We start from the raw sequence: 26,586 nt of genomic DNA on the forward strand, positions 1-26,586 counted from the left end.
CCCGCTTCTTGCAATTAAAACGAATCTGAATGCATTTTATTGTGGGTATTTCCTTGTATTTGCTTGTGATAATTCTCTTGAAGCTATTTACTGGGACCACTGCTGAGCACGTAACCCTTTCCTCTGTAAATGGCAACATAATAGCCCGCCGATGGCTTTCCGTGCCTCTTGTTTTTGGCCACTAATCTTCAGCAGAATGGTTTTATCTTCTTTAAACGCGGTGGACAATATAGCCGCACACGCGACACTTTCGCCCGTTTCATTTTGGTAATACAAAATATGGAATTAATTAAATTCTTTGTTTTAGGTAGTGTAAGCTTATTTTATACTATCTGACTTCTTCTCTAGGTATGTACATACCTTCGCTAGCTATCTACCTACATAAGTTAAGGAAAAAGCTAACTTGATAATATCAACTTCAACTTCTAAGCTAAAAAATAAAGTAATCTTCTGTTATTCATAGGACCCTACTATTATACAATAATCTAGATATTAGAATTTCCTAAATTTCAGGCTCCGCGGAGATGTCTCTATACAGTTTGTCAGATGTAACGCTAGCCCCAGAATCTTCTCCCTCGTGCGCGGGGACTTTCATCATGCTCACCCCCCACAAAGCATGGCACATGATCTAGATATTAGTGTCAGGGCTAACAACACCAAGAACCATCTTTCACGAGGCATATACAAACAACAAGGTGTATCCTATCAGAGTAGCTGTTTCGCCCACGATAGCCGCTCGCTTGCCTATTTGCCTAGAAAATGTAGATCTGCTGGTAGATCCGCAATGCAGCCTACATGGACGAGTTGGTGAGAGTCAGAACTCACACGAGCTTCGGAGGCTGATTCAACGGATTGCACATGATGTATCAACGGGGAGTTCGAAAGATGATATCTTGGTGTTTATGATCTGATTTGTTTTATCTTTATCTTATTTAGACTAATTCTCTGTTAGAATTGCGTTCCTCTTCATTCCTCTATTCTTTATTTCCCTTGGCCTAGACCCAGATCTAATATCACGAGACTCTTTCCCTCTTTTAGACTTCATTTTTCTGGAGGCTCATCTACTATTCTTTAACTCATTTCAGCTTCTTGTCTTTGAAATCAACGACAATGACGTCTCGTGATGTGTCTATCAACCCTAGCAGATGGACCCGTCTATTCGAAAACAGAGCTTCGAACAATGCAGACTCTACAGGCGATTCTATTGGCCCTGCCAAATGGACCATGGGCATTCTCAATGACAGAGAAACAGTCGAAGTACCCGGTCAGTTTTCTCGCCGTTGAATATCCGATAGTATCTTACCCCATTTAGGATCCGTTTTACTCCTCGCAGAAGACCGTAACGAGCCTCTCGGTCTGCGCAACATCCACGCTCGCACATCCCACTCTTCCATCCCCGCTGGTTTCGCCGTGGAACCCCAAACATCAAGACCGATCGCGCCAAGTAAAAAGAGAACCGATGACGGCACAATCATCCTAGACCCGCAACCCGATGATTCAGCCAACGACCCTCTGAATTGGCCTAGCTGGCGTCGTGACGCAGCGCTATTGTCACTGGGTTTCTACTGCATGATCGGCGGTGGAATCACCCCCCTTATCGCCGCTGGTTTCACAGACGTTGCGGAAGAGTTCAATGTGTCAGTTGAGAAAGTCGCCTTGACGACGGGTCTTTGCATGACTGGTCTCGGCATTGGAGCCGTTATCGCATCTCCTACTGCTATTCTCTACGGTAAGAGACCGATCTACCTTGCTGGCGCCATCATTTTTATCGGCACTGCCCTTTGGTCTGGCCTTTCGCCTAGCTTCGAGTCATTGTTGGTCGCGCGTGTTTTCCAGGGTATTTCAATAAGTCCGGTAGAATGTCTACCTTCTGCCACTATTGCAGAGATTTTCTTCCTTCATGAAAGGGCTTATCGGATTGGTATTTATACACTTCTACTCCTTGGTGGAAAGAATTTGATCCCGCTTGCCGGAGCTGCCATTATTGGAAAGCTTGGATGGAGGTGGGCGTTCTTGTAAGCCAAGCCTCACCGTTTTGCATTGAAGTACTGCTGACTGTTCAAAGCATCATGGCCATGGTTGTTGCTTTCGCCTTCTGCCTCTTGTTTCTGTTTGTCCCAGAGACATTTTGGGATAGAACTCCGTCTCGAAAGCCATCTCACAAGCCTAGTCTTCTTCGACGCATGTCCTCTCGCAGAGGAGAGCAATTATTGTCAGCCATGGTAGAGGGCAACAAGTCTGATGAAAAGGCTCTGATTCGCTCCACGAACGAGAACCACAAGCATGTTGGCTTTTCTGCAGACCCAGAGGATCAGTACAAGATCTCTTCAGAAGGAGCAGCGCCCTCGCCAACAGAGAATGAAAAGAACGGCGAACCTTCTGGCTCAGCTGAACAACCAGACCCCGAAACGGCCTCTCCCACCTATCCCGTCCCGAGCAACTACACACAAGACCTCCGCCAAAAGCCCGCCCAATCATTTGTCCAGCACATGAAGGTCTTCAACGGCCGTCTCAACAACGATGACTGGTTCAAAGTTATGATACGACCATTCATTCTACTCGTATATCCTGCTGTACTCTGGTCAGCGATCATGTACTCATGCTCCATAGGCTGGCTGATCGTTCTGGCCGAGACGATGGCGATGATCTATCGAGACCCTCATAGGTACAACTTCACAGCCATCCAAACCGGTCTTGTATACCTCGCTCCCTTTATCGGAGCTGTTCTCGGTACAGGCGTCGCTGGTAAGATCAGCGATATCTTGGTGCGCTCTATGGCTCGTCGAAACGGAGGTCTGTACGAGCCCGAATTCAGACTCATCATGGCCCTCCCTATCTTGATTACAACATGCATGGGATTGATAGGATTTGGATGGTCCGCCGAGGTCCACGACGAATGGATTGTACCAACAATCTTCTTCGGCATTATTTCATTCGGCTGCTCTTTAGGTTCCACAACATCCATCACCTTCTGCGTCGATAGCTACCGCCAATACGCTGGCGAAGCCCTTGTCACACTCAATTTCACCAAGAACATTGCACATGGGCTTGTATTTAGTCTTTTTGTGTCTCATTGGCTTGACAAGGATGGACCGAAAAGAGTTTTCATGTGGATTGGGATCATTCAGCTTGTTGTTTGTTTGTTCTCGATACCAATGTACATCTTCGGTAAACGAGCGCGTATGTGGACTGCAAGGAAGAATCTTATGGAGAAGTGGTAGACTTCGGTCTTGACAAGGTGTAAAATGAGAACGGACTGGTATATACTGTCAATCGAAAACCGATTACTCAAGCTATGCTGAAGTAAGCTGCGCTGCCGTGCAACATCTCTGTAACTCCAATCCTAGGACAACCATCAAGATCCCTTCAAGCCAAGCTTAACTCAATTACCCTACGCCACCAGTTAGGGGACAGCACATCAGAAGCAGCCACCAACCCCTATAAGTCGATGATGTGCCTCATAGTGGCTTCTCTCCCGTTAAACCGTCAAACCCTGTGACCTCTAAATTTTTCCAAGGTCATGTAGGCTGTTCTTATCTCAATTCACTAGCTTCTGACGCATTGCGACAACGACCTGAGAGAAGTAAGTCGATCATTTAACGAGCTTCTGCTTCTGAAGAGTGAAATGGTCGCAAGGCGACAACAAGTGGAGGGGCATTTCATCTTTCGAATAACAGCGGCCCTCTCCTATGACTCAGCGATCACGAAGTTAAAATGCTTTAAATATATCTCGGCCATTGGGCTGCCAGCCATGTGTATCATTATGACCAGACTGATTAATTGTTATTCTTGAATAACCTGTAAAGGCCATAGCAACCATTCTTTCCAGTAGCTCCCCAAGATATCTGCTATTACCTCCACTATTGCTTTACCCCAGCCTTCTAAGAACCAGTAATTCCTTATCCTATGCATGAGTGCTCCAAACAGGGAAAACAGGATCAAAGCTGGCGGTTGTCTCTGCCGCAGGAGTGAGAAGTATGGTTCAGGTGCAAAATGAATGAACATCAGGGGCGCAGACCACTCTTTGTTATATCCCCAGTTGCTTCTCGTCTCAAAGTCCATTTCGCGGAACTGCGACGAGTAAAGCCGACATTTCCGGAGAACTTGAAGCGCCTCTTCAAAGACTTCGGCACAATCGGAGTTACTCCAAGAATCACGGGCGCGACAGAAGTAGGCGTCTTCAGGGCCCTGGCTATCTTGATCCGGGTCAAGCTCATACCAATTACCCACACTCATTATGTCCTTCATTCTCCCAGAACGGATGTAATTATGGGTAGGCTCAAGCACAGCTTGCATACCGCGGATCATGGGAATCCATTCTGTACCCAAGACCTTCTCCTTCTGTACCGATATCGACGAGCTAGGGTTTCCCTCTATAGTCTGGCGAAATGGATTCGATGTAGCAAAGACATATAGAGCGTTGCATATAGACCATGTAAATAACGCTTCGCTGTTCTCTGCGGTGACGATAGCAATCTCTTTCTGGAATCCGGTCAAGGCCTCGTTATGATGATGCATGCCGACTAGCCAACTTCGCGTTCGCTCGGTTGGAGATTGGTAGGCAATGTGCAAAGCGGCGAGGCCTAGCAAAGCATGCAAAACGAATGGATGTCGGAAACCAATTTCAGGAAGGGCTTCCTGCCATATGTACAGTGTCTTGGGACATCTGCAAAGGTCAACACTTGTAGAGACCGTCCAGTGGTGAAGCAAATGTAATTGGTTCAACTCCAATACCTGAGTCGTTGTATGACCAGGACTCTGGAGCGGAATGATGGCCGAGGCCGACGTTCTTGTTGATACTGAGGCATCAGAAGGGAACGGCGATACTCTCTGTGGTGATTCTACAGAAGTGCGTAGCGGCGGTACAGACACTGATGTTGTGGGAGATTCTGCTACTCTTTTCGGGTATTCACAAACGGTCCTGCGGCTCAAGCATGACCGGCATGTCGGGTGTTCCTCGCTACACTGAGAACGGGTAAATCCTTGTTTCAGCTTTGGTCGGGATGGGGTAAAAGGACACGTAGACTGACATACCTTAACTCGGCGTTTTCTGCAGCTGAGACAGCCATTCTTGGACTTGAAGTGTGGCCTCCGCATCCGAGGTCTTGATGACGTCTCCATGATTGACAAGCTGATGCATGAAATGCCAAAAGGGTCTAGCTGATCGGTAAGCAACCGGAACGGTAAGCGGGGCTCCTGGGACGTTGAACGATTTACGATGTACGATGAAGAACGACAAAATGGGATGAGAATGTGATAGATGGAACGAAGAGACGACGGAAAAATTGTGTTGTTAGGCGGCCAGCTTCCAGTAGTTAGGTGGCAAATAGGGAGCTTAGCGAATCAACTAGGGGTTGGTGGGTACGGCTCGTGGAAGGATCACCACTCATGTTTATTCTCTTAGCCTGTACCTCGTTTAGCCTCGTTTAACTCCGTTTAGAATCGTTTAACTTTCCAATTGCCTATCTGCACTAATCCCTTTTTGTACCGCATGTTCTAGCTGATCCACTCACTCTGTTGGAGATGTCCGTTCTGGCGATCTACATTGATGATTGGTTGAAAGGATGATTCTCGACGTATGCGGTGTCCTCGGTGATCCGCTCGCTCGAATCTTAACTCGCGACATGCGACAAGGTCCCCGTTGCAGAGGTATGAAGTGCGCAGCTCTGCATGCAAGCAGAATCAATCTCATAATTCAAAGTGTAATGAGGAAGGTAAATAGTTTGATCTTATTGTTTTCCCATCAGAAAGGTCACAATGTATTAGGAACATATAAGCACCATGAATTGGCATGTACAAAGGTTGACTGTTCTTTAGTAACAGAAACAAAGAGGATCCGAAGTCATTGAAATAGGTACTATAATGTTTCGATTGTCCTTTCGTTGATCATGTCCTTAATCATCAATGCCGACTTCTTCGGCGTCCTTTCAAGTGTGTCGTAGTCTGTAAAGGTCACGCCGAACCTGATGCCATATCCATCGGACCATTCTAATGATTTTGTCAGTATTGGCACTCTCGCACCGCAATCGTGGGTGAGACAAACTGACCTAGGTTATCCATCAAAGACCACCCAAAGTATCCCCAGACCTTGGCACCATCATGTATGGCCACGACCAGGGCATCTAGATGGTCGCGGAAATATCGCTGGCGAAATTCGTCGTCAACAGATTCCTCCTTACTCATCTTTTCCTCACCAGGGCATGGGCAACCGTTCTCAGTGACACAAATAGGCTTCCCGTACTTCTTGTAGATCCTCACAAGGTGCTTCTGGAAGCTCTTGGGCGAGGAGCGGAGCCAGTCGCAGCCGCTCAGCTCGCCGATGGGGATACCTTCCTTATTCACTGGCAACTCATCTACATTGCCTTGGAAGTCTGTATCTGGCGGTGGGGCAGTGCGGTGGCGCGCGAACTGAGCAGTATAGTAGTTCATTCCGCAAAAGTCGATATCGGCCTCACGCAGCAGAGCAAAGTCGTCTTCTGTAAAGGCGGGGAGACGGGATCCAAGCTGCTCTCGCATGACAGGAGGGTAGTCCTGTGCAAGCCTGGATGATATCAACAGGTTAGCAGGGCTGTGATCGGGCGACAGAATTAGATATGGTTCCTTACATAGTAGGGTTGGCGAACCAGCCATACCAGAACTCCATTCTCTTCTCGGCAGCTTCTTGGTCCCTAGGGTCGGTAGCATCCCACGGCTCGAAATAATCTCCGCTGAGTGAGATACCAATGCGGCCAGCCTCCTTCGATTTGAACTCCTTGTTGTATAACCTTGCCGCTCTCGCATGGGCTAGGATCAGGTTATGGCCGACGATCCAAGGTTCCCTTCCAGAGTCGCCAGCATCACAGTCTGGGTTCGTACTGCTTCGTCCGGGGGCAAAGCAGCCCAAAGAGAACCCCTGATCCTGCTGTCAATACGTGCTGATGCAACGTCTTTCGGGAGTCCACCAGAAAAGCTCACCTTAATAGAAACCACCCACGGCTCATTGAACGTGATCCAGTTCCTAACTCTGTCACCAAAGCGTGAATAACATAGCTTGGCATAGTGCTCAAAGTCCAGTTGTGACTCTATGTCGAGCCAGCCTCCGTACCGGTTCTGCAATGCCAATGGGAGATCCCAGTGATAGAGAGTTATCCACGGCGTGATCCCGCGAGTAATTAACCCATCAATGATTTTGTTATAAAAGGTGATGCCTTCTTCATTCACAGGATCACATCGTCCGCCTAAAGGAATGATTCGCGACCATGACAGGGAGAACCGATAGGCTTTGGCACCGTATTTGGCAAGGAGGTCAAGGTCCTCCTCATATCGGTGATAGTGGTCACAAGCGATATCGCCGTTGTCACCGTTGGTACGCGATGGTTCGAGGTGTGTAAAGGCATCCCAGATGGAGGGGCCTCGCCCGCCGTCTCTCACGCCACCCTCAATCTGATAGGAGGCGGTGGCAAACCCCCACTCAAAGTCCGAAGGAAGTCCCTTGGGCGCTGCTGCAAAGGCATTGTGGCGTGCCATGGCTCTGGTGCTTCTCTTTCTTGGGTTACAGGCGTCTCAGGGTAGATCCGTCGGGCTGGTAAATGTCCCAAGTTCAGGCAGATTGATTCTTTATTGTTGAGAAACATTCTAGTAACTTGAAGTTATGGGAAAAAAACCATAAGCTTGAAATATTACATACTACAATCACTTTCACGACCCCTCGTATGCCCCACTAACGCAGCATGGTGGGACAAGAGCTAGCCTCGAGGGAAGCAACCAATGTCGAGCCTTTCGGGCGATCTGTGGACTTCCTCGGCCTACCCTAGTCACGAACCCCCGCATGGCCCACCGATGTATAACTAATTGCCCGACCCGTCTGCTGCATTTTGTCCGAGTTTCTCTCCCTCCCTTTGTCATATCCACACGACAAGGGAATGGCATCTTCTTCAGGCCCGAGGCGGGCTTGCAAGCTATGTCGCCGCCGCAAGGTCAAGGTTCGTGATGACGAGGTTCCGTAATTTGCGAATCTCTTTCTTTCTTGGCTAGCTAGTCAAAGAGCCTTGTTGCTGACACGGTAACAACGCAGTGTGATGGATTGCCGACTTGCAGCAATTGTCGAGCCGCAGGGGCCGCTTGCCAGTATGCCCCTCCGAGGAAAAGAGGTCCCAAACCTGTTCGGTACTGTGGCAGTATCTCAGACGATACCCCAACCCCAATATCACCAGCCACCTATCCATCCGAGATCCTCGACGATTCACCCCTCTCCTCTCCAGCGACCTGCCTACAACCAGCCACACCTACAGCTGTGAGCCAGGCCCAGCACAGCAGTATCAGCAGCAGCCAAGGGTTGAGACCAGAATCATTGTCGGAGACTCGGACTGAAGCTGCTGTCAGAATTTATCTTGACCTCCTGACAGGGCTGCAAAACTCTGCCTCAGGTGAATCCTCAGCATCCATTGCTCATCGGTGCATCTTCCTATATACTCGCTATGTGTTCGGGTCTGTCCCTCTTTGCCATGAAGCCTCACTGCGAGCAACAGTCGGTCGATTCTTTGAGGTAGAACAACACTCGCCTTGTGAAGATGCCCTCGACATTTACAGACGGACACTGGCCTGCCTGTCATCTGAAAATGAGTATAGTGCGATAGAGAAGCTCAGGAGTCTGACACTTCTCCTAGCCCTGTGTGCGGCTGTGTCTTATGCTGTTCCAGAGTCTCTGTTGCCGACTAAACATCTCACAGCGCCACTATTCGTCAAAACAACGCGAGAGCTACTTCATCTCTACCACGACTACGATCTCGAGCACCCTGAGTCGTCGTCGCTCACCATCCGCATGTTCTTGTCATCGGCTATACAAACCTCTACAGGCACCAACGGTGTGGCCTTTCATATCTTGAACGAAGCGGGTCTAATTGCCATGAGAATGCGTCTGTACTGCGAGGCCTCTCTTGAGGGAAGAGACCCGATCGAGCAGCAGATCCTCCGAAACGCATTCTGGCAGTTATACGTGTGCGACAAGACCGTCTTGGTAATGGGAGGCCGTCCCGTTTCCATCCATGAGACTTTGTTCGACACCCAGCTAAGTCTGAAACCAAGTTCACCAAGCCCAGTGACGCTCTTTGAATATGGTCCGGAACTCGACGGTGCCGAGATAGAAGGCCGTCTGTTGGAGGGTTTCCATATCATACGTCGTCTATGGGCCATGGCTGCACGAGTCATTCGAGGGATGGAGTCAAGATCCATCGGGCATACAGATAAATTCACGGAGCTTTACGAAGAAGACATGGCTGATCTATCAAACGCATACTTCGAGGTAATCACACTAACAAACTGTTTCCCAGGCTGGGATCTGTCACCAGCTGCATTGTCACCCGACACCGACTGTCGAGAGATAGACAAAGGTCTAGATGACGTTCTACAGAGACAAAAGACCAGTTATCTGATTTCACTCCACTCGATCAAGCTCTTTGTGCTAAACTCTGCTATCTCATGCAACATGACCCAGATTGTGGGCCTAAGCGCAGCGCCTCTGTCTCTGGCCATGAGAATAATAGAGCTGGCTCAAGATTTCTTCAACGTCCTTGAAACCATCCCATTCCTTCATCTCCAAGCTGAGGGGGAACAATGCGTAAGTGACAACGAGAGATCGTGCCCTGCGTATTCACACAAGCTTACTGGATGGAATAGGCAGAAAAGATAAGACGTGTTGGCAGTCTACTGCTCGAACTTGCACATAATTACGATGAGGAAGTTGTTACGTCCCGGGCAAGCCAGTGCGTGCAGCGTTCGGTCAACCTGCTTGTTCGGCTAAATTCAAAGGCTTCTGATGGCGTCGGTGGTTTAATATAATAATTAGCCTTCTTGATTTGTACATAGCTGTAGTCGAGGAATGTGACATCTCCATTTCTGTCGTCACCTTGACGAAACTAGAAGAATGACGGTCGATGAGCTCTCGCTCAAGTGATCAGTATGAATATGATTAGGAATAGAAACAGTGTATGAAGTGAGGTGCTATTCTCATTTGCGGTTGGTGAAGTCTTGACAGGGGTCTCCGAATGGAATACCTAAGTTGACTAAGTTGACTAAGTTGACTAAGTTGACTAAGTTGACGACTCGAGGATGATGAGTTTTCGAGCTACCATTATACCGATGATCCCCCATCTGTTTCCAATTTAGCCAAAAGGGCGGGATATTCCATCTCAGCCCATAACAGTCCAGTCGACAAAATCCGATGCTTAAATTGACTAAACTAGTATTATTATATTTTATCGCTGGTCCGTGTCATGATTCCGCACTACCTTATCGTACTCGGTGGAATTTAAACAGGCTGTGGGCCTCTACTCGGGCAAATACAGTATTTATCCATTAGGCGACACAGCTGGCCAGTGTCAACTTAGTGGCGTTCCCCAGTCAAACTTTCACACTACGAGTTCTTCCGAACTACATCCAATCGACTGACAAGCGACAGGCTCACGGCCAAATCGAACGACAATATCACTGGCTCTGTGTACAAGGCAAGGGGCGCGATGTAAGCAATAGCTTCAGGTCTATTAATTCAAAATACACTATCAAAAACACACTTTAGGCAGCATACCAACTACCCACACAAGTGGCTCTGTGCACATGCTGTCGGTTGTTCCCAAACTCGTATCTAAGAAGAAGTGCAGTTCTGGAGGCATGTCGATTAGTTGTATAGCCGTCAAGGCTTTCAGAGTCTAGCTCGTAGAAGCTTTTTCACCAGTGGGACACATCGCCGATAGCTCTCGGGCCTCGACGGCGATTAGCCCAACCCCCGGAAATATTTTAGTTAACGTTGGTAGAGGCTAGCACTCCAACCCATCGCTGGTGTCACTAGTCTCGTGCCCCATGGGGTGATGTGTGGGGTAAAAAAGCCTTGATCCATTCCGCACTAGCTATTCATCAATAGAGACTAGACTGTTGGCTCTCTTTTGTTGTATATAACCTCAATCTATCATCTCTCGATCCCCAGAAACATCAAGATATCGGCCAAAGTTCCTTTAGCATTATCTCCTCCACTTCTTACTGTTTTCCCTCAACACTTCGAACATACAAGCTTGTCTAATTCCATTATGGGAACCAACGAGAATGGCGGGCATGATGAAGTGCGAGTTCACGACCTCTGCACCAAAGAGTCATGGTGGAATGTGCCTCATCTGGTGAGGCTGAACCTCATGCTTGCGGTCCCATTCATGTCGGCCTATATAGGCGGATATGATGGCAGTGTGCTCAATGGAATGCAGACCCTTGACCATTGGAAATCTGGTAAGTTTACAGAGCCTCAAGCCTCATCCTCTTGGTACTGTGACTCACTCTGTTTTGCGTTTTAGAATTTGACTATCCCTCTGGTGGTGTTCTTGGCCTTTTGGTCAATATCCAAACCATCGGTGGCGTGGTTGCTTTGCCTGTCGCCCCTTGGATGGCCGACAAGTACGGGCGACGCCACCCAATCTTTCTTGGGTCCTGCATCATCATTGGCGCTGCAATTCTGCAAGGATGTGCCACCAACATGGCCATGTTCTTAGCTGGGCGCTTCTTCATTGGCCTTGGTGGAATGTTTATCTCATGCGCTGCTCCTCCACTTCTTGGAGAACTGGCATACCCGACCCATCGACCTATCATCACCGGCATCTACAACACCACCTGGGTAAGCAGAATACCTTCCTGACCTTGCGAACTCACCATCTAATCAGTCATGTACGCAGTATACTGGCGCTATTGTCGCTGCCTGGGCCACGTACGGTACCTTTCACATGAATAGCAACTGGAGTTGGAGAATTCCTTCGCTCCTCCAGGCACTAGTTTCCATATTCCAGGTTATCTTTGTCTACTTCCTCCCTGAAAGCCCTAGATGGCTGGTTGCGAATGGTCGTGCGGCAGAGGCGACCAAAGTCCTCAGCAAGCATCACAGCGGCACCGACGAGCCGACTGAGCTTGTGCGCCTTCAGATCGCCGAAATTACTAGTGCCATCGAGTTTGAACGCTCTGCCGAGTCTGTCTCGTACCTCCAGTTCTTCAAAACCAGTAAGCCTTGTATACATGCTCTGACATGTTCCCAAACTACGAGGTATTGCGATGCTAACCCGTGCCCTGCTCACAGAGGGAAACCGCCATCGTCTAGTTGTTGTTGCTTCCCTAGGCTTCATCATCCAGTGGTGCGGTAACCAGCTTATCGGTCCCTATCTCGCTCTCGTCCTCTCAGATATCGGCATCACCGATGGCGAAACGCAGAACCTCATTAATGGAGGTCTTCAGATCTACAATTTCATCATTGCCTGTAGTTCTGCTACGCTTATCGACCGAATTGGCAGGCGGCCCCTTCTACTAACGTCCACTATTGGCATGTTATCTACCTTTACTGTTTGGACCATCTTGGCGGCGCGAAACCAGATGGAGAATGGCTCCCACAAGGGGTTCGGCATCGGAATCGTCGTTCTGATTTTCGTCTTCTTCACCTTCTACAATATTGCCATGTCGCCTCTACCTATCGCCTACCTTCTCGAGGTACTGCCATATACGCTTCGCTCCAAGGGTCTCAGCATCTTCAACTTGGCACAGATTTGCAGCGGTCTCTTCAACGGATTTGTTAACCCGGTCGCATTGAAGGCCCTGAGGTGGAAGTACTACATCGTCTTTGTTATCGCTCAGGTTCTGTGGCTCAGCATCATCTACTTCACTTACCCTGAAACTCGGGGGTTGGCCCTCGAAGAGGTCGCCCAGATCTTTGATGGTAGACAAGTGCTCGACAGAACCCTTGATATCAAGGCTGAAGGCATTCCTGAGGTCGATCACAAGAGCAGAGTCACATCAGATGACAAGGAACTGTAGTGTTGTGCTTTGTGGGATGGTCAATTTAAGTCGGTAAGAGGCCAGGTAATGTTGGAACGAAACTTCAGTGGGTCCTCATATCAACCGCAGAATTAACAATAATCCAAATGTGTCAGACTGAAGGGGGACTCGACTTCGGAGGTTGTTTTGGTCTGGTGATGCAGTAATAGCTTCCGCATATTTCATGAATTAAATACAGGAATTCCACTCTTGCTAGCCTCTCGATAAAAAGTTTTGTAACCTTACATATCCTGGTAAGGCGCTCTGTTCCTTTGCACAAAGAGGAGAGCCAAGAGGTAGAGCTGTCCAATACCCGAGACAGTGACCTCCTTCACGTTTTCAAGTTCATTCTAATCAATGATAGGAACATGATGTAACATCGGAATATATTGCGAATTGAAGACGGCCCTGCAAGCCATCGCCTGCATTGTTGCTCGAGCGTCGATACTGGGTTTAGTTGATAGAGCTAGGCGGCACCTTTCTAGAGGCTCAGGGCTTTATAGAACTTGGAGGGCGAACTTTTGGCGATAAGCTATGCCGCGGTAAATGCGGCTCCCGTTTTGATGCTGCGAACCATGGGAATGTCAAAACAGGACAGAGTAGCCGCTTCAGGCCAGCAATGAGCCACTGACTCGTGCGGAGCCAAGGCCTTCAGTGACTGTCACACTAGAGGTAATCACGCTAATACAGAGCGGTCAAGACATTTCCCCGAGAGGCTAACGCGCAAGAAAGTGGCTCGGACGATTCGTGCCCCTCAATATCACCGAGACAGTCCAACAAACGACCCCGCAACGATACCGAACTCCATGACGATTTCCCCGAGAAGGGAACTTGTGGTCTAACAAGATCACGCGACTTACCGGGTGATGGTTCGAAACCCTGGGATTGAGCTTGAAGCTGGGTGATGGCGCTTGGAAAGTCCCATAGAGGTATAATAAGCCTGTATCGTACTTGAGTGGTGATGAATCTCGTCGAGCCAAGAATCGCCGATAATGGAGCGTGTTAAAGTCAACCCCATTATTCCCGGGTTCGCCCCTGACCCTTCCGTTATCTACGTGGATGGAACATACTTTCTTGTAAACTCCACCTTTCACATGTTCCCTGGTCTACCAGTTTATGCGTCTAGAGACTTGAAGGAATGGAGCCATATTGGTATGCCCTTTTGCCCTTGCATCTCCGCCATAACCACTATCATGCTTACCTCTGCATCCAGGCAATGCATTAAATCGAACGGGCTTGATGTCCCTCCAGCGCTCGATGACTAAATTGGTCGGCCCTGATGAGGATGGTGTTAAAATTGCTGCGCAGGGAGGGCTTATGGCTCCCTCGATCAGATACCACAAAGGCACCTTTTACATCGTCTGCACCAATATTGCTCACAAGGATCTTCTGCCTGGAGAAACAGGCTGTGAAAACTTCATCTTATCAACCACCGATATTTGGGCTGATGAATGGAGCGATCCGGTCTTCTATGACTTCCATGGAATCGATACTAGCTTGTTCTGGGATGACGACGATCGCGCGTATCTCATAGGCGCTCGATCTCCAGCTCCTGCAACGCAGATCTGGCAGTTCGAAATCGACGTCAGGACGGGAAAAGACCTCTCTGAGAGGAGGCTGCTCTGGGAAGGTGTCACAAAGGTTTACCCAGAGGGCCCGCACATGTATAAGAAGGATGGATGGTACTATCTTCTCATCGCTGAGGGTGGCTGTTTTGCCGACCACCATGTCATTATGGCTCGGTCGAGGGATATCTGGGGTCCGTATGAGGTCAACCCAGCTAATCCGGTGCTACCAAAAGCGGACCCTAATGGGTATATCCAGTACACAGGCCACGGAGACCTGTTCCAGCATCCTTCGGGACAGTGGTATTTTGCATGTCTCGGTGTACGCAAGAATAATGGGCGTTTTATCATGGGGCGCGAGTCTGTTCTTACTACGGCCTCGTGGAGCGAGGGAGAATTCCCCGTGATCGACGGCCTTCAGGTCGATGTGCCACTTCCAATACACGAGAGCTCATTGTCTTCCAATTTTTCTATCCCGAAAAAGTTCGGAAGTCCAGATGTCGCCTATCTTCAGATCCGCGACCCCGTGCCAGGCAGCTATGAGCATGATGGAAAAGGCGTCACTCTGACATCCAGCAAAGCGGACTTGAACCAGGACGACGAGCCGGTGACATTCATTGGAAAGCGCCAAAGGAGCCTTCATGGCACGTCTTCCGCAACACTCGAGTCCCTAGACAGCTCCATCATGGAGGACTCTCGACTCAGGACAGGTCTATGCTATTATAAAGATGAGCACCGATATGCTCGTGTCTTTCTTGACGTCAACCCCGAGAATATTGTCTTTGAGCTTGTCAATAAGGCCCGGTCCATCGAACGAACATCATCTGTCAACATCGGTGCAATAGCGAAGGACAATAGTATTGTATTTGGGATAGACTATACTGAGCTAGATCTTGTCTTTTGGTATTCGCTTGGGGAGGTCGGGACGAGGCGAAAGATGGGTACGCTAGACTCCTTAGATATGACTGGGCATGACTTTGTGGGGCCTGTCATTGGTGTATTTGCTACCGGCAATGACCAAATCAGGGTGAAGTATCTAGACATTACAGTTGTATAGATCAGTATTCCACAACTGTAGCCTCATAGATCAGTGAACGATGTTTCTAAAGTGTATGGTGAAAGAACCCAGCACCACGCCATCCAACTGAGTCTCAACACTAGGCTTAAGGCAGAGCAACCCATAGTCACTTGTAAGCATTAAATAGATTACGTTATCTATTCCATGTTTTATAATCTAGCGATACCTTGATTCTCAAAGCACAATAAAAATTCATGAAGTTTCCTATGCGTCATCGGCGTGGTGTTGTATCTACCTATACACCTCTCCAGTACAAATCCCTGTCTAATCTGAACTCACGCTGCAACACTTCATCTTTTGGGTCTGCGCTTCGCGATATCACCACCTTGAAAGTACCTTTCTCAGCGAGCCACTTCTCCTCCTCTTCGTCCCAATATGACACGGCGTACTTATCCAAGCTGATTGTGGCCTTAACCTTGCCACCCTTGGGCACCCATAGCTTAGCGAAGCCCTTCAACTCTTTGCATGGCCGTAGAGTGGCACATTCTATATCAGAGACGTACAATTGTACAATCTCGTGTCCATCCTTGTCACCGGTGTTCATAACATCAACCGACACGTTGAAGGTTCGCTTCCCATTATCGCCCAAGTCGACAACCTCCGGGAGTTGGAGGTTCGAGTATTCAAAGGTCGTATACGAAAGACCGAAGCCGAAGTAGAAGAGTGGATCGTTACGAAGCTTCTCATAGTATCTGTGACCGATGAAAACGCCTTCTCCGTAATACATGTGCCGCACTCCTTTGCCGAAGCTAAGGAAGGACGGCGTGTCTTCCAGTCGGCGCGGGAACGTAATCGACAGACGCCCCGATGGGTTATACCGACCGAAGAGTACATCGGCGATAGCGTTGCCTGTTTCCTGGCCACCAAACCACGCCTGGAGCAGAGTCGAGGCATTGTTGGCCCAAGGCATGGTCACTGGACAGCCGGACTGATTGACAATGATCTACTTTCACGTTAGCCAGGGACCATGGTGATCTGGATGAAATCCTCGATTGGCTCACGGTTTTAGGGTTCGCTTCGATTACCCTCCGAACAAGTTCGTTGATCCCAGGTGGCAGCTCTAGATCGTGTCTATCCACCGCCTCGGTTTCGTAATCAGCGTTCAGACCAGCGATGAGAATAGGCACGTCCACATTCCTCGCCACTTCAACAGCCTCCGCCAAAGCGACAGCGGGGTCGATCTTCTCACAGCATCCTATCCGAACACCACCAATACATGTCGTTCCAACATAGGGCCCTCCAATGTGAGAGGACATAGATTCATTCTTTAAAAGAACAGATATCTCGTAAACCTGTCCTTCATGGGCCTCCAGATCAGCTGTCAATTCCATGCTTGCTTGGTTGAACATAGGCGTCTGAAGCGTCTTCTTAGGATGGCTCGACCAAAGATCAATGGCCGCTTTGCCATCAATGTACAGGCGTCCTTTGCCCATCACACAAAGACCGATATGCATAGTCGCTGTCTTAGTTGCCCTGTATAATGTCACGACGCGAAGCCAATACATATCAGGAACACCGGAGGGATGGTTGTCTGCAAAGTACATTGTGGCCTGGGTTGTAGTCGTAGAGTGAAGTGGCTCAGCCTCGGGGTTCGTCTCTGGGTCTTCACCGTACCAAAAGAGTTGATACCCCTCTTCGTCTGTTCCCGGAACAGTGACGTTTTCGGATAGAGGAGGTGTGAATATGTGAGCTATTTGTGCAATTGGTTAGCGGAATGATGTCCTGATCCTAGGACATTCTAGAAGTCGGCCTACAGTAACAACCAACAGCAGTCCTCACTTTCTCCCTGCCGACAACATCTTGGATGGCTTCAAGCGGCTTTTGGACGTAGTATGGGCGCAAATCGGCAGAACCGCCGCCACTGACGGCGGGGTATGTAACTCCAGGGCCGATCAGACCATAGGTTTGCTGCGCTGATGGGTCAAGAGGCAATACCTTGCGTTCGTTCTTGAGTAGGACGATCGAGCCTCGAGCAACTTCTCGGCATAGCGCTCTCTTTGTAGGTGTATCGCCAGCTTCTTCATTTGGTGTTGTGTGCTTAATAGCCGGCTGCACTCTGTTCACGAGCTTGACAACGTTCCGAACGCGTTCATTAATCATCGACTTCGTGACCTTTCGAGACATGAGGGCAAGGTGCAGAAGATCGCCTCTCCACCTAGAAGGACCCGGCATCTCCAGGTCCAAACCAGCATTCATTGCCTCAGTAGTACTGAAGACACCACCCCAATCGCTCATCAGAAGCCCATCCCATCCCCATTCTCGCCGTAGGATCTGAGTATTGAGCCATTCATTCTCTGAAGTGTGAACTCCGTTTATGCGGTGATATGAAGTCATAAATGACCAAGGGTTGGCGTGTTTCACAGCTAACTGGAAGGGTAAAAGGTGTACTTCTCGTAAGGTTCTTTCAGCCACTTGCAAGTCGTCCTCGGGGGACATATAAGATTGGTCATGTGCTGCATAGTGCTTGATGGAGGTTGCAACCCCTTTCTCCTGCACACCGTTGATATACTCGGAGGCCATCATGCCACTGAGAATTGGATCTTCGCCAAAGGCTTCAAAGCCACGACCTATAAGGGGGGACCGTTGCAGACAAACGGTCGGAGCAAGTAAAATCTGACAGCCTTTCTCGATGGTTTCTGCAGCCAGCATATTACCGACGGACCGCATCAACCTGGTATCAAAGGTCGCCCCCATCGCCGTTGCTGACGGAAGCAGAGCACCGAGCGGCTGACACAGATAAGCTACATCATCTTGGTGGGCTGTTGGGATGGGGATGACGTACGCCATTGAAGAAAGACGTGCCTCGCGCCCCGTGTGGACCATCCGTAGCCTGTTAAACGAAAGTAAGCCTTGTACGCCATCTTTGGCTTAAGCGTGACAACACGTACCACAAGAGAGGGAATGTTCAGGCGCTCGATAGGGTAGGTAGACCAATTGTCTTTGCCCGAGAGAAGCTTGACCTTCTCCTCGATCGTAAGCTCTTTCAAAGCATGGTCGACGTCTACGAGAAGAGGCATTGTGAGATTCGACGAGTAGCAGACGCGATAATTTCCAGTAGTATCCTATGGGCTAGTTGAGTTTGAAAAAGAAAAAGAAACTTCAGAGGCAAAACATACTTGATAAACCGCATTTTGAAGAGCTCGAAGAGATCGATGTGCGGTCGAGCATCAGAGATCTCAAAACGTGACGCACAGACAGGCCACTCTCCGCAATTAAACCGAGGGCAAACATTCGACGCTAAGAAGGTAAATATGGAGTGTAGGCTACCCGCGGAGTCGGACAAATACAAGTGTGCATATCGGGCAATTGACAGGATACTACACTGGTTTTTTGCAGTAAAATGGAGGGCTCGGGCAAATTCCCGTTGAACGCAGTTCATAAAACACCCAAGCTAAATAGCTGAATTGACTTATAGCTGGATTGTAAGATTTGCTTCAGAGACTGATGCCACAATTTAGCCGACTTCAACTGCCAATCAGGCATATATATTGGTTATGTGTTTAATTCCTATTAAAGCAATCTGCAGTCAAAGAATATAAGCGTAGAGTGAAGAGCAGTCCTAGACTCCTTCGAATTTTGAACTATATTATTTCCATTGGCAAAACTTTCTAGTACGGTCCACCATGGAGCGTTCTGACGCGGAAATTCAATATTCAAATCCAATTGTACCCGGATTTGCACCAGATCCCTCGGTTGTCTTCGCCGAGGGTACATTCTTTCTTTGCACCTCCTCATTCCACGTATTCCCAGGTCTTCCTATCTACGCCTCGAAGGACCTTAAAAGCTGGACACACATTGGTGAGTATTATCCCTCAGAAGCCATCATTTAGCAGCCCAAGGACTGACATTTTTATTCTATTGGTAGGTAATGCTCTGCATAAACGTTCACAGCTAAGCCTACGAAATGCAAACACGATACACGTGCCGTTAGATACAGGCTTCACCATGGTTGCAACTACTGGCATCGTTGCTCCCAGTATACATTACCATGAAGGAGTCTTCTATATCGTCACCACAAATCAAACCTTCAACGGCGAAGATTACGAGAGGCACAACTTCATTATCAAGTGCCACGACATCTGGAGCAATGACTGGAGCGACCCTGTCTATTTCGACTATCATGGCATTGACACCAGCCTCTTCTTCCATGACGACGGGCGAGTCTTTGTGCAGGGAGCTTGGCATATCAGAGACGATCGACAGCCGACAAACACCATCAAGCAGGTCCAAATTGACATCAACACCGGACAGTTACTCTCTGAAACGATAGAGATATGGTCTGGTTGGGCTAAATACGACACAGAGGGGCCACACATCTACAAAGTTAAGGAATATTTCTACCTCCTGGCCGCAGAAGGCGGAACATTCGAACATCACATGTTGACAGTCGCAAGGTCCAAAGATATTTGGGGACCATATGAATCATGGGATCAGAATCCTATCATGACGGCTGATGGCACGGATGAGTATATCCAGAATATTGGCCACGGCTCACTCTTCCAGGATGGTGATGGGAGATGGTGGGCCGCTGTACTTGGTGTTCGAAAGCAGCCAAATGGTACTCTGGGCCTTGGTCGTGAGTCTTTTCTTTCACCCGTCGACTGGCCAGAAGGGGGATGGCCCACTGTCCGCCAGCCTAGGATGGGCTTCAAGAGGGAAGCTGTGCAGTCGCTCAATCCCTCAAAGCCGCTCCAGGCTCCTTCTCATATCGAAGATCTTTACATTCGAGACCATGACGAAGAAAATTATCAGTATCTAGATGACGAGGAAACCTTACAACTCATTCCAAGCCGTTATGGACTTGATTCAGCTATTGAGAGTCCCACATTCCTGGGGCGACGCCAGCGCTTCTTGACCGGCACAGGGTCTACGCGCCTCACAGCCGACCAGGGTTTGACTGGGAAGAGTATCAGAGCTGGTATCTCTCTGTACAAAGATCCCTTGCGCTTTGCCAGCCTAGCCTACGACTTTGACAACACTACTGCTGTCTTCGAAGTTCATAACTCTGCCACTGGGCTTTTTGGTACTGTCTCTCACAAGCTGTCCTTGGGACTAGTCGAAGTTCAACTTCAAGTTGTAGCTATGTCTTCGCGGTACAGTTTCCAGGTGAAGGAGACTCTACAAGAAACTAAAGTCGACATGGATAAGGGCTGGATTGAAATTGGTTCTGTGGAGACCAAAGCACTTGATGCTAGGGATTTTACTGGTCCGTTAATTAGCGTTTTTGCGCAGACTCTCTTGAAGGAGGCCAAAAGGGAACCTGTTATTTTCCATGAGTTCAAATTACAAGCTTTAGAGTAAAAAAAGGTATTAAAAAAAGGAATAGCTATCTTCAATTAATTCAAACCAGGACATGGGACCAATCTGAAGAGTGTACATATTGCTGCTTGGTAGAGAGGATATGATTCCAGCTCGTTGGCATATGATGGATCGTTGCTTGGTTTGGAAAGTAGGATATTGCATCTCGATATATTTGAGATATCTTTTACTCGCAACTACTACATAGTGGCCTGATTAACTTTAGTCTTTGAAACGGTTGACATTCATCTCATGGCTTGTTTCCGCGGAACTCCGTGGGTATATGATGCCATGATAGACCCACTTTGATCATGCCCAACGCTGGGAGCACTAAACATTGTTGGGGTTCCGCAGGGTTAGTGCGCTCTATTCAGCCATTCCGATACAAAATTCCGGCCAACTCCTCCAACATACAGCCTATTCTTTACGAAGTATAGGCAGCATTGTCCATTGTTGGTCAACTAAAACAAGAGGTGACTGACGTAAACTGTGCTGTCGAAATCCATCTTCCTCTTAGTAACTAAGTAGATCAAGATCAAAAAGTCGCACATCTGGCTCATACGTCCTCTAATAACATCATAAGACATATCAAACTACCATACAAAGCCGAACAACAATGCAAGATCTCAAAGGCAAAGTTATTGCCGTCACGGGTGCAGCATCCGGAATTGGTCTTGCAACTCCTCAACTGCTGTTCTCAGTCGGAGCCAAGTTATCCTTGTCTGATAGATCACCCATTCCACTTGAGAAAGCCACCCAAGCCCTTCTCGCCGCGCACCCAACCCGTGATAAGCAATACATCATGACAGCAGAGGTCGATGTTATATCCAGCGCTCAAATTACATCCTGGATCGAGGAGACTGTGAAAATATTTGACAACTCGATGGGGCAGTTAATTCGGCAGGAATAAGCGCTGTTCAGATGGGCAAGGGCAAGATCCGCGACCTGGCCGATGATAGCTGGGCTTTGTGTGTGGGCATCAATGCCACGGGTGTCTTCTACTCCATGCGAACTAAGCTCAATGCCATGATTAACGGCAGGAGCATTATCAATCTGGCAAGTCTGGCTAGTCTAATAGCAGTCCCTAGAGCTACAGAATTCTCGGCCTCGAAGCATGCAGTGGTTGGTCTTACAAAAACGGGAGCCAGAGAAGAGGGCCCAACTGGCATCAGAGTGAATGCAGTCGCACCGTAAGTTTCAACAATTCCTACTTTGAGAAAGATAAAAGTCTATTAGACTCTGCTAATACCAAGCTTAGTGGCACGATAGATACTGCAATGACTCAGAATGCTCCCCTGGAGTTTATAGCATTTCTGAAAGAAAGGGTTGCAAAGCAGCCCATCTCAAGACAGGGACGAGCCGAGGAGGTTGAGGCGTTGATTTGCTTTCTTCTCAGTGAAAGTTTGTCTTTTATAACTGGTCAGATTATTCGCATTGATGGGGGGTTTTCAGTGTAATATAAAATTATGTGTTGAATTTAATGACCAAGACCTTGGTGTCGACGTCAGGTTTTTCGTTACCAGACGAGGTACGGATGCCCTTTTTAGTGAACGCCTCGACTATGCCCAAGATTACCTGTACCTTGGGGAACGCCAGAGCCTCAAGATACCCATTGCCGGGTGTTGGACGACGACACCTGTACATCGCGGTCAGTGATGCATTCCATGTCTTCTTTTTCTCTTAACTTACCCAAACGCAAAGTCCGGGAGCAGCGCTTGAAGCAAGTCCTGTCTCAGAAGGCTGTTGAGTCTATCGTTCTTTCAAGCCAAGGGCTGAATATTGTGTGTATAATTGGTTGAGCTGAAACCTTTCAATGCAGGCACAGCCAATTGTGCCTTGAGGTCGCGTTTCACAACAGCGAGGGGTATAGGCAATTGATAAATTAGAAAATTGACCTTATCACGACAGTCGATGGTCCAGCGACATCTACTAAGGTGGATAGACTAGGCGATTAGGTACCGTGTCTTTTTGTTCGTGTCTCATTAATATGCACTTGAACTCTTTTTCTAAGGCGTCAACGTAATCAGACCAAGCAGCTAAATTGCATTTTCTCCTCAGTTTTCCAATAAAGCTACATACATAGAAATCTCTATGGTGCTATTTGCGATCTTAAAAGAGAAAGGAGCAAAGGCCCTCCCTCGGTTGTTTGGGCAGGATACGTATCGTCTGGCTGCTCTGTGATTCCATTTGGAACAAGGCATGATCGCAAACCATAATTTCTCCGAGATCAAGCTTCATCGATCAAGGAACAATGTCACAAAGTGCAAAAACAAGACCAGAGGCTTTTCTAACGCTACCGATACTAGTCTGCGCGACAGACCACCATGCGTCTTACAAACGTAAGTTCTTGCTGGGTACTAACTAAGACTAGGTGAAAGACAAGTTTTCTACCTCAGGGCTCAACTACAAATAACATAACTACGTCACAGCTTACTAGCCGAGTACCAATCCCTTATCAAAATTATATTCTTTACTTTCTACGAACGGAATCCTCACGTCTTGCCGTACGACAATTGGCTTGTTCATCAAGAGACGCCGTTTGAATTTATTATGTAGAACATAGACTAAAAGCCTCTAAAGCAGGTCAAATGTATCAGGCTATCTTTATCTTATTAGAATGTCATAGGGGGCAAAGTAATGCTACTTAGAGATATAGCCTACGCAATATATCCGCATTAAGATATACTAAGCTTAACCCCTCCCTACCTTTCATATTGCAAGGTTTAAGTAAAGTAACTGCTTTTTACTAGGAGCTAGGCCAAGCTAGGCCGTTGAGGATAAGTGTATTATTAGGTAAGTACTTAGTAATTACTTTAAGACTAGGTCATATACTTAATAACCTAGCATAGAAGGCTAGCTGAACTTGTATCAGTCTATTCAATACCCGCGCTCAGAGAAAGTTCAGCGAACGTCTCGAGAGGCTGGCGATCTATATGAGATACTGGTCAATAAGACAGCCGGCCTAAGCTTCGAGGATGCCCTGTCCCAATCAAGGTCATGCTGAAAGACCGCTTGAGATGGATTTGGAGCGAGGATATAGATGAGCTTATGAAGAAGCCCACGTAAAGCTATGACGCACTGTTGCCAGTGCTGTACTGGGGTGCTTAGGGTCCTTCCCTCTAGATATTATCAATTTGATTAGAGAGGAAAGAGAGAAAGTGGGCAGGCGCATAGATGCGTGGTCACGTATGATATTCCCTGTGGCCTGCTCCATGCGCTCTAGTTACAATCGACCAAATACCACCAATCCAACAAGCATTTCACTCCGTTGCAAGAAGGCCCGTAACCACACCCCAGCCTCAAGGCCATCTACGTATAAGTCCAAGTGCAGAAAGACCTATATGCAACAAACCAGCTGCCCGTTCAACTTCCGGATCTGGCTCTAATAGGATAGCTTCAAACTCGGGTTCTTGTTTATTGTTCCTAGTTGCCATTGTCTATCACGAAGGTATAAGACCCTCACCTAAAATCAAGACCGTTGGCTTTATTTTATTCCATTTCTAACACTCAAAACTCTGTGGGTGCCATGAAAACCGACCTCGGAAAGCGTCAGCCCTATCTTGAGAGCCATCCATCAAATGTTGAGGGACGCCCAGACAGTCCCTATTTACGTCGCAACAGGAAAACTGACAAAGTAATTTGTCAAGCTTTAATCCCAAAACTAATACTCTTCACCGTGAGGAACTCTTCAACCCCCAGATACGACCCCTGAATTCTCTCAGCATTTAATTCACAACACTCACCTTCCAATCGGAGTACTTACCTCTCGTCCTTGACCACTCTCTTTTACGCCTCCAAAAGGGGATGCAACATCACTTATTAGACCTGTATTGACACCAACCTTGATAAGGGCTTTGTGAGCACGGGAAACTACAAGCGAGAGAGAAGAACACATACCATTCCGACGTCCATCTTCTCAGCCACTGTCCAGGCCTTATGAACGTTCTCGGTGAAAAAGTAACCAGCCAGACCAAAATTAGTGTCATTTGCCAGGTTGATGGCGTCTTGATCACTTTCGAATTTGAACAACGGAAGTACTGGGCCAAAAGTTTCTTCTTGTGCGCATAAAGCGTCCGCAGGAACATCAACAAGGAGAGTAGGCTCAAAGAATGCATCACCGAGGCTCGGTGCTCTTCTTCCACCTACTATCACCTTGGCTCCTTTTGAGAATGCATCCTTGACATGACCCTCTACGCGGGCGACAGCAGTCTTCGTAATCAAGGGGCCAATAGTTGTGTTTGCGTCGCCCCCAGGACCTAGAATCAAGGACTTGACCTTTGCGGCAAGTATGGAGGCTAATTCTTGATAGATGCCCGTTTGAGCATAGACTCGGTTAGTGCAGACGCATGTCTGCCCAGAAAGCCGGAATTTGCTGGCCATGATTGCTTCAGCCGCCGCCTCAAGATCTGCATCGTCAAAGATGACGAAAGGTGCGTTGCCTCCCAGCTCTAGACTAACACGCTTCATAGTGGTGGTACACTGACTAGCGAGAAGCTTTCCAATGGCAGTAGACCCTGTGAAGGAGAACTTTCGTATAATTGGATGTTGCGTCAGTACTCGACCGATGTCAATAGTATGCGCCTTTGTTGTGACAATGTTGAACGAGCCAGGGGGGAATCCTGCCTGAGCGGCAAGAGATGCCAAGGCAAGAGCAGTGAGAGGGGTTTCAGGGGCTGGCTTGACTACGCAAGAACAGCCTGCTGCTAACGCCGCAGCAACTTTTCGTGTAATCATTGCAGCTGGAAAGTTCCACGGCGTTATGATACCCACGACACCGACTGGTTGCTTAATAACAAGTACCCGCTTGGTGGAGTCGGAGGATTCGACAACCTGTTGTGCACATTCAGATTCAGTCGCTATTGGAAGAGTAAGGTAGTTGACAATACAGTTAAATGAAAGGAAGTTCATACCGTGCCTTGAACACGAGGGGCAGCACCAGCATACCAGTCAACGAAATCTGCTGCATATGAGACTTCTCCTCGAGCCTCAGATATAGTCTTGCCGTTCTCGGCGGTGATGATATCTGCTAGGTCGTCCTTTGCTTGCATAATTAGGCGAAACCATTCACGCAGGAGCTGTCCCCTATGTTTCCCTGTCATTGCGGACAGCTTGTGCAACGCGGAGTCTGCAAACTGAACAGCTTTAATACACTCTGCCTGTGTAAGATCTGGGACCGCAGCGATTGGCGTCCATGTTGCCGGATCTTGAAAATCAGGTCAGATGGCGAGAAGTACAAGGACGACAAAGGGTAGGTGCCTCGTACCTAAAACATCAAATAATTGGTCATCCTTCGCTTGCAGCCATTTCCCGTTGATGAAAGCACTGTTCGCTTGAAGAAGGCCATTATTATGAAGGGCCATGATTGAAGCTGTTGTAGGGTAGCCGAGAGATCAAGTGCAGGAGGAGGTAAAGGACATGTATGTGTAGGTAATGCCCACAATCAGGCGTAATCCAGGTATCTTTATCTCTCTGCTTCAAAGTATATCTTAGTTCTCGACTATCGTACTGCTGTCGACACGATGTTGACTTGCATCCCTCGTCATGGTGTTTTGCTCCAACGTTGTGGAGGTGGTTGTCAGCTCCGTTTTTAGTTCTCCAACTTCTAATTGCCGAGAATGTGGAGTCAGCTACTTGCTACAGTGGGGGGCAAAAACTATTCGACCCCTGTTAGCTTGGACCATATGACCCAATTAGTCAGGATGTGATTGTGCGATAAGGGATATGATTGGGCAGCTTAGCTTGAGTTATGCAAGGCTGAGACTTGATGCTCTATAGGGTAGCACTAAATAGCCCCAAATAGGCTAGTTAAGCTAGCAGGAGATCGAATACCTC

General features: G+C 48.1%; 10 protein-coding genes across 10 annotated transcripts; 6 read left to right on the plus strand and 4 right to left on the minus strand.

Moving 5' to 3' along the window:
- Positions 1–1,066: 1,066 nt before the first annotated feature.
- On the plus strand, positions 1,067–3,251 carry FOBCDRAFT_263666 (putative MFS transporter). Its single transcript, XM_031187603.3, has 3 exons — positions 1,067–1,264; positions 1,313–2,015; positions 2,066–3,251. Exons 1-3 carry the CDS (start codon positions 1,111–1,113, stop codon positions 3,219–3,221), a joined length of 2,013 nt encoding a protein of 670 aa, XP_031034868.2. The 5' UTR covers positions 1,067–1,110; the 3' UTR covers positions 3,222–3,251.
- A 436-nt stretch (positions 3,252–3,687) lies between these two features.
- Positions 3,688–5,267, minus strand: FOBCDRAFT_230417 (uncharacterized protein). The gene is made up of 2 exons (XM_059609832.1): positions 5,035–5,267; positions 3,688–4,965 (listed from the first exon to the last, which is right to left on the minus strand). Exons 1-2 carry the CDS (start codon positions 5,119–5,121, stop codon positions 3,784–3,786), a joined length of 1,269 nt encoding a protein of 422 aa, XP_059465675.1. The 5' UTR covers positions 5,122–5,267; the 3' UTR covers positions 3,688–3,783.
- A 590-nt stretch (positions 5,268–5,857) lies between these two features.
- On the minus strand, positions 5,858–7,506 carry FOBCDRAFT_242988 (putative beta-glucosidase; the record flags this gene model as incomplete). The annotated part of the gene is made up of 4 exons (XM_059610504.1): positions 5,858–6,014; positions 6,044–6,541; positions 6,606–6,892; positions 6,955–7,506. 4 exons carry the CDS (start codon positions 7,504–7,506, stop codon positions 5,858–5,860), a joined length of 1,494 nt encoding a protein of 497 aa, XP_059465676.1.
- Positions 7,507–7,875: 369 nt separating this feature from the next.
- FOBCDRAFT_230421 (uncharacterized protein) lies at positions 7,876–9,964 on the plus strand. Its single transcript, XM_054706612.2, has 3 exons — positions 7,876–7,961; positions 8,054–9,595; positions 9,655–9,964. Exons 1-3 carry the CDS (start codon positions 7,902–7,904, stop codon positions 9,814–9,816), a joined length of 1,764 nt encoding a protein of 587 aa, XP_054562587.1. The 5' UTR covers positions 7,876–7,901; the 3' UTR covers positions 9,817–9,964.
- Positions 9,965–11,057: 1,093 nt separating this feature from the next.
- Positions 11,058–12,813, plus strand: FOBCDRAFT_278593 (general substrate transporter; the record flags this gene model as incomplete). Its single annotated transcript, XM_054706613.1, has 4 exons — positions 11,058–11,250; positions 11,316–11,632; positions 11,691–12,009; positions 12,086–12,813. The coding sequence occupies 4 exons, from the start codon at positions 11,058–11,060 to the stop codon at positions 12,811–12,813; spliced, it is 1,557 nt and encodes a 518-aa protein (XP_054562588.1).
- Positions 12,814–13,752: 939 nt separating this feature from the next.
- FOBCDRAFT_188607 (putative xylosidase/arabinosidase) lies at positions 13,753–15,457 on the plus strand. Its single transcript, XM_054706614.2, has 2 exons — positions 13,753–13,965; positions 14,027–15,457. The coding sequence occupies exons 1-2, from the start codon at positions 13,806–13,808 to the stop codon at positions 15,433–15,435; spliced, it is 1,569 nt and encodes a 522-aa protein (XP_054562589.1). The 5' UTR covers positions 13,753–13,805; the 3' UTR covers positions 15,436–15,457.
- A 234-nt stretch (positions 15,458–15,691) lies between these two features.
- FOBCDRAFT_242991 (glycoside hydrolase superfamily) lies at positions 15,692–18,473 on the minus strand (the record flags this gene model as incomplete). Its single annotated transcript, XM_054706615.1, has 5 exons — positions 15,692–16,399; positions 16,458–17,146; positions 17,211–18,183; positions 18,239–18,286; positions 18,345–18,473. The coding sequence occupies 5 exons, from the start codon at positions 18,471–18,473 to the stop codon at positions 15,692–15,694; spliced, it is 2,547 nt and encodes an 848-aa protein (XP_054562590.1).
- Positions 18,474–19,079: 606 nt separating this feature from the next.
- On the plus strand, positions 19,080–20,757 carry FOBCDRAFT_242992 (xylosidase/arabinosidase; the record flags this gene model as incomplete). Its single annotated transcript, XM_059610505.1, has 3 exons — positions 19,080–19,254; positions 19,322–19,680; positions 19,891–20,757. The coding sequence occupies 3 exons, from the start codon at positions 19,080–19,082 to the stop codon at positions 20,755–20,757; spliced, it is 1,401 nt and encodes a 466-aa protein (XP_059465677.1).
- A 613-nt stretch (positions 20,758–21,370) lies between these two features.
- FOBCDRAFT_242993 (3-oxoacyl-reductase) lies at positions 21,371–22,211 on the plus strand (the record flags this gene model as incomplete). The annotated part of the gene is made up of 3 exons (XM_054706617.1): positions 21,371–21,616; positions 21,676–21,944; positions 22,013–22,211. 3 exons carry the CDS (start codon positions 21,371–21,373, stop codon positions 22,209–22,211), a joined length of 714 nt encoding a protein of 237 aa, XP_054562592.1.
- Positions 22,212–24,222: 2,011 nt separating this feature from the next.
- On the minus strand, positions 24,223–26,272 carry FOBCDRAFT_188612 (Aldehyde/histidinol dehydrogenase). The gene is made up of 5 exons (XM_054706618.2): positions 26,018–26,272; positions 25,665–25,957; positions 24,652–25,584; positions 24,518–24,595; positions 24,223–24,462 (listed from the first exon to the last, which is right to left on the minus strand). Exons 1-5 carry the CDS (start codon positions 26,112–26,114, stop codon positions 24,397–24,399), a joined length of 1,467 nt encoding a protein of 488 aa, XP_054562593.2. The 5' UTR covers positions 26,115–26,272; the 3' UTR covers positions 24,223–24,396.
- Between the last annotated feature and the right edge of the window lie 314 nt (positions 26,273–26,586).

This window comes from Fusarium oxysporum, chromosome VIII (genome assembly GCF_013085055.1).
Source record: "Fusarium oxysporum Fo47 chromosome VIII, complete sequence".
In the NCBI taxonomy this organism is placed as follows: domain Eukaryota; kingdom Fungi; phylum Ascomycota; class Sordariomycetes; order Hypocreales; family Nectriaceae; genus Fusarium; species Fusarium oxysporum.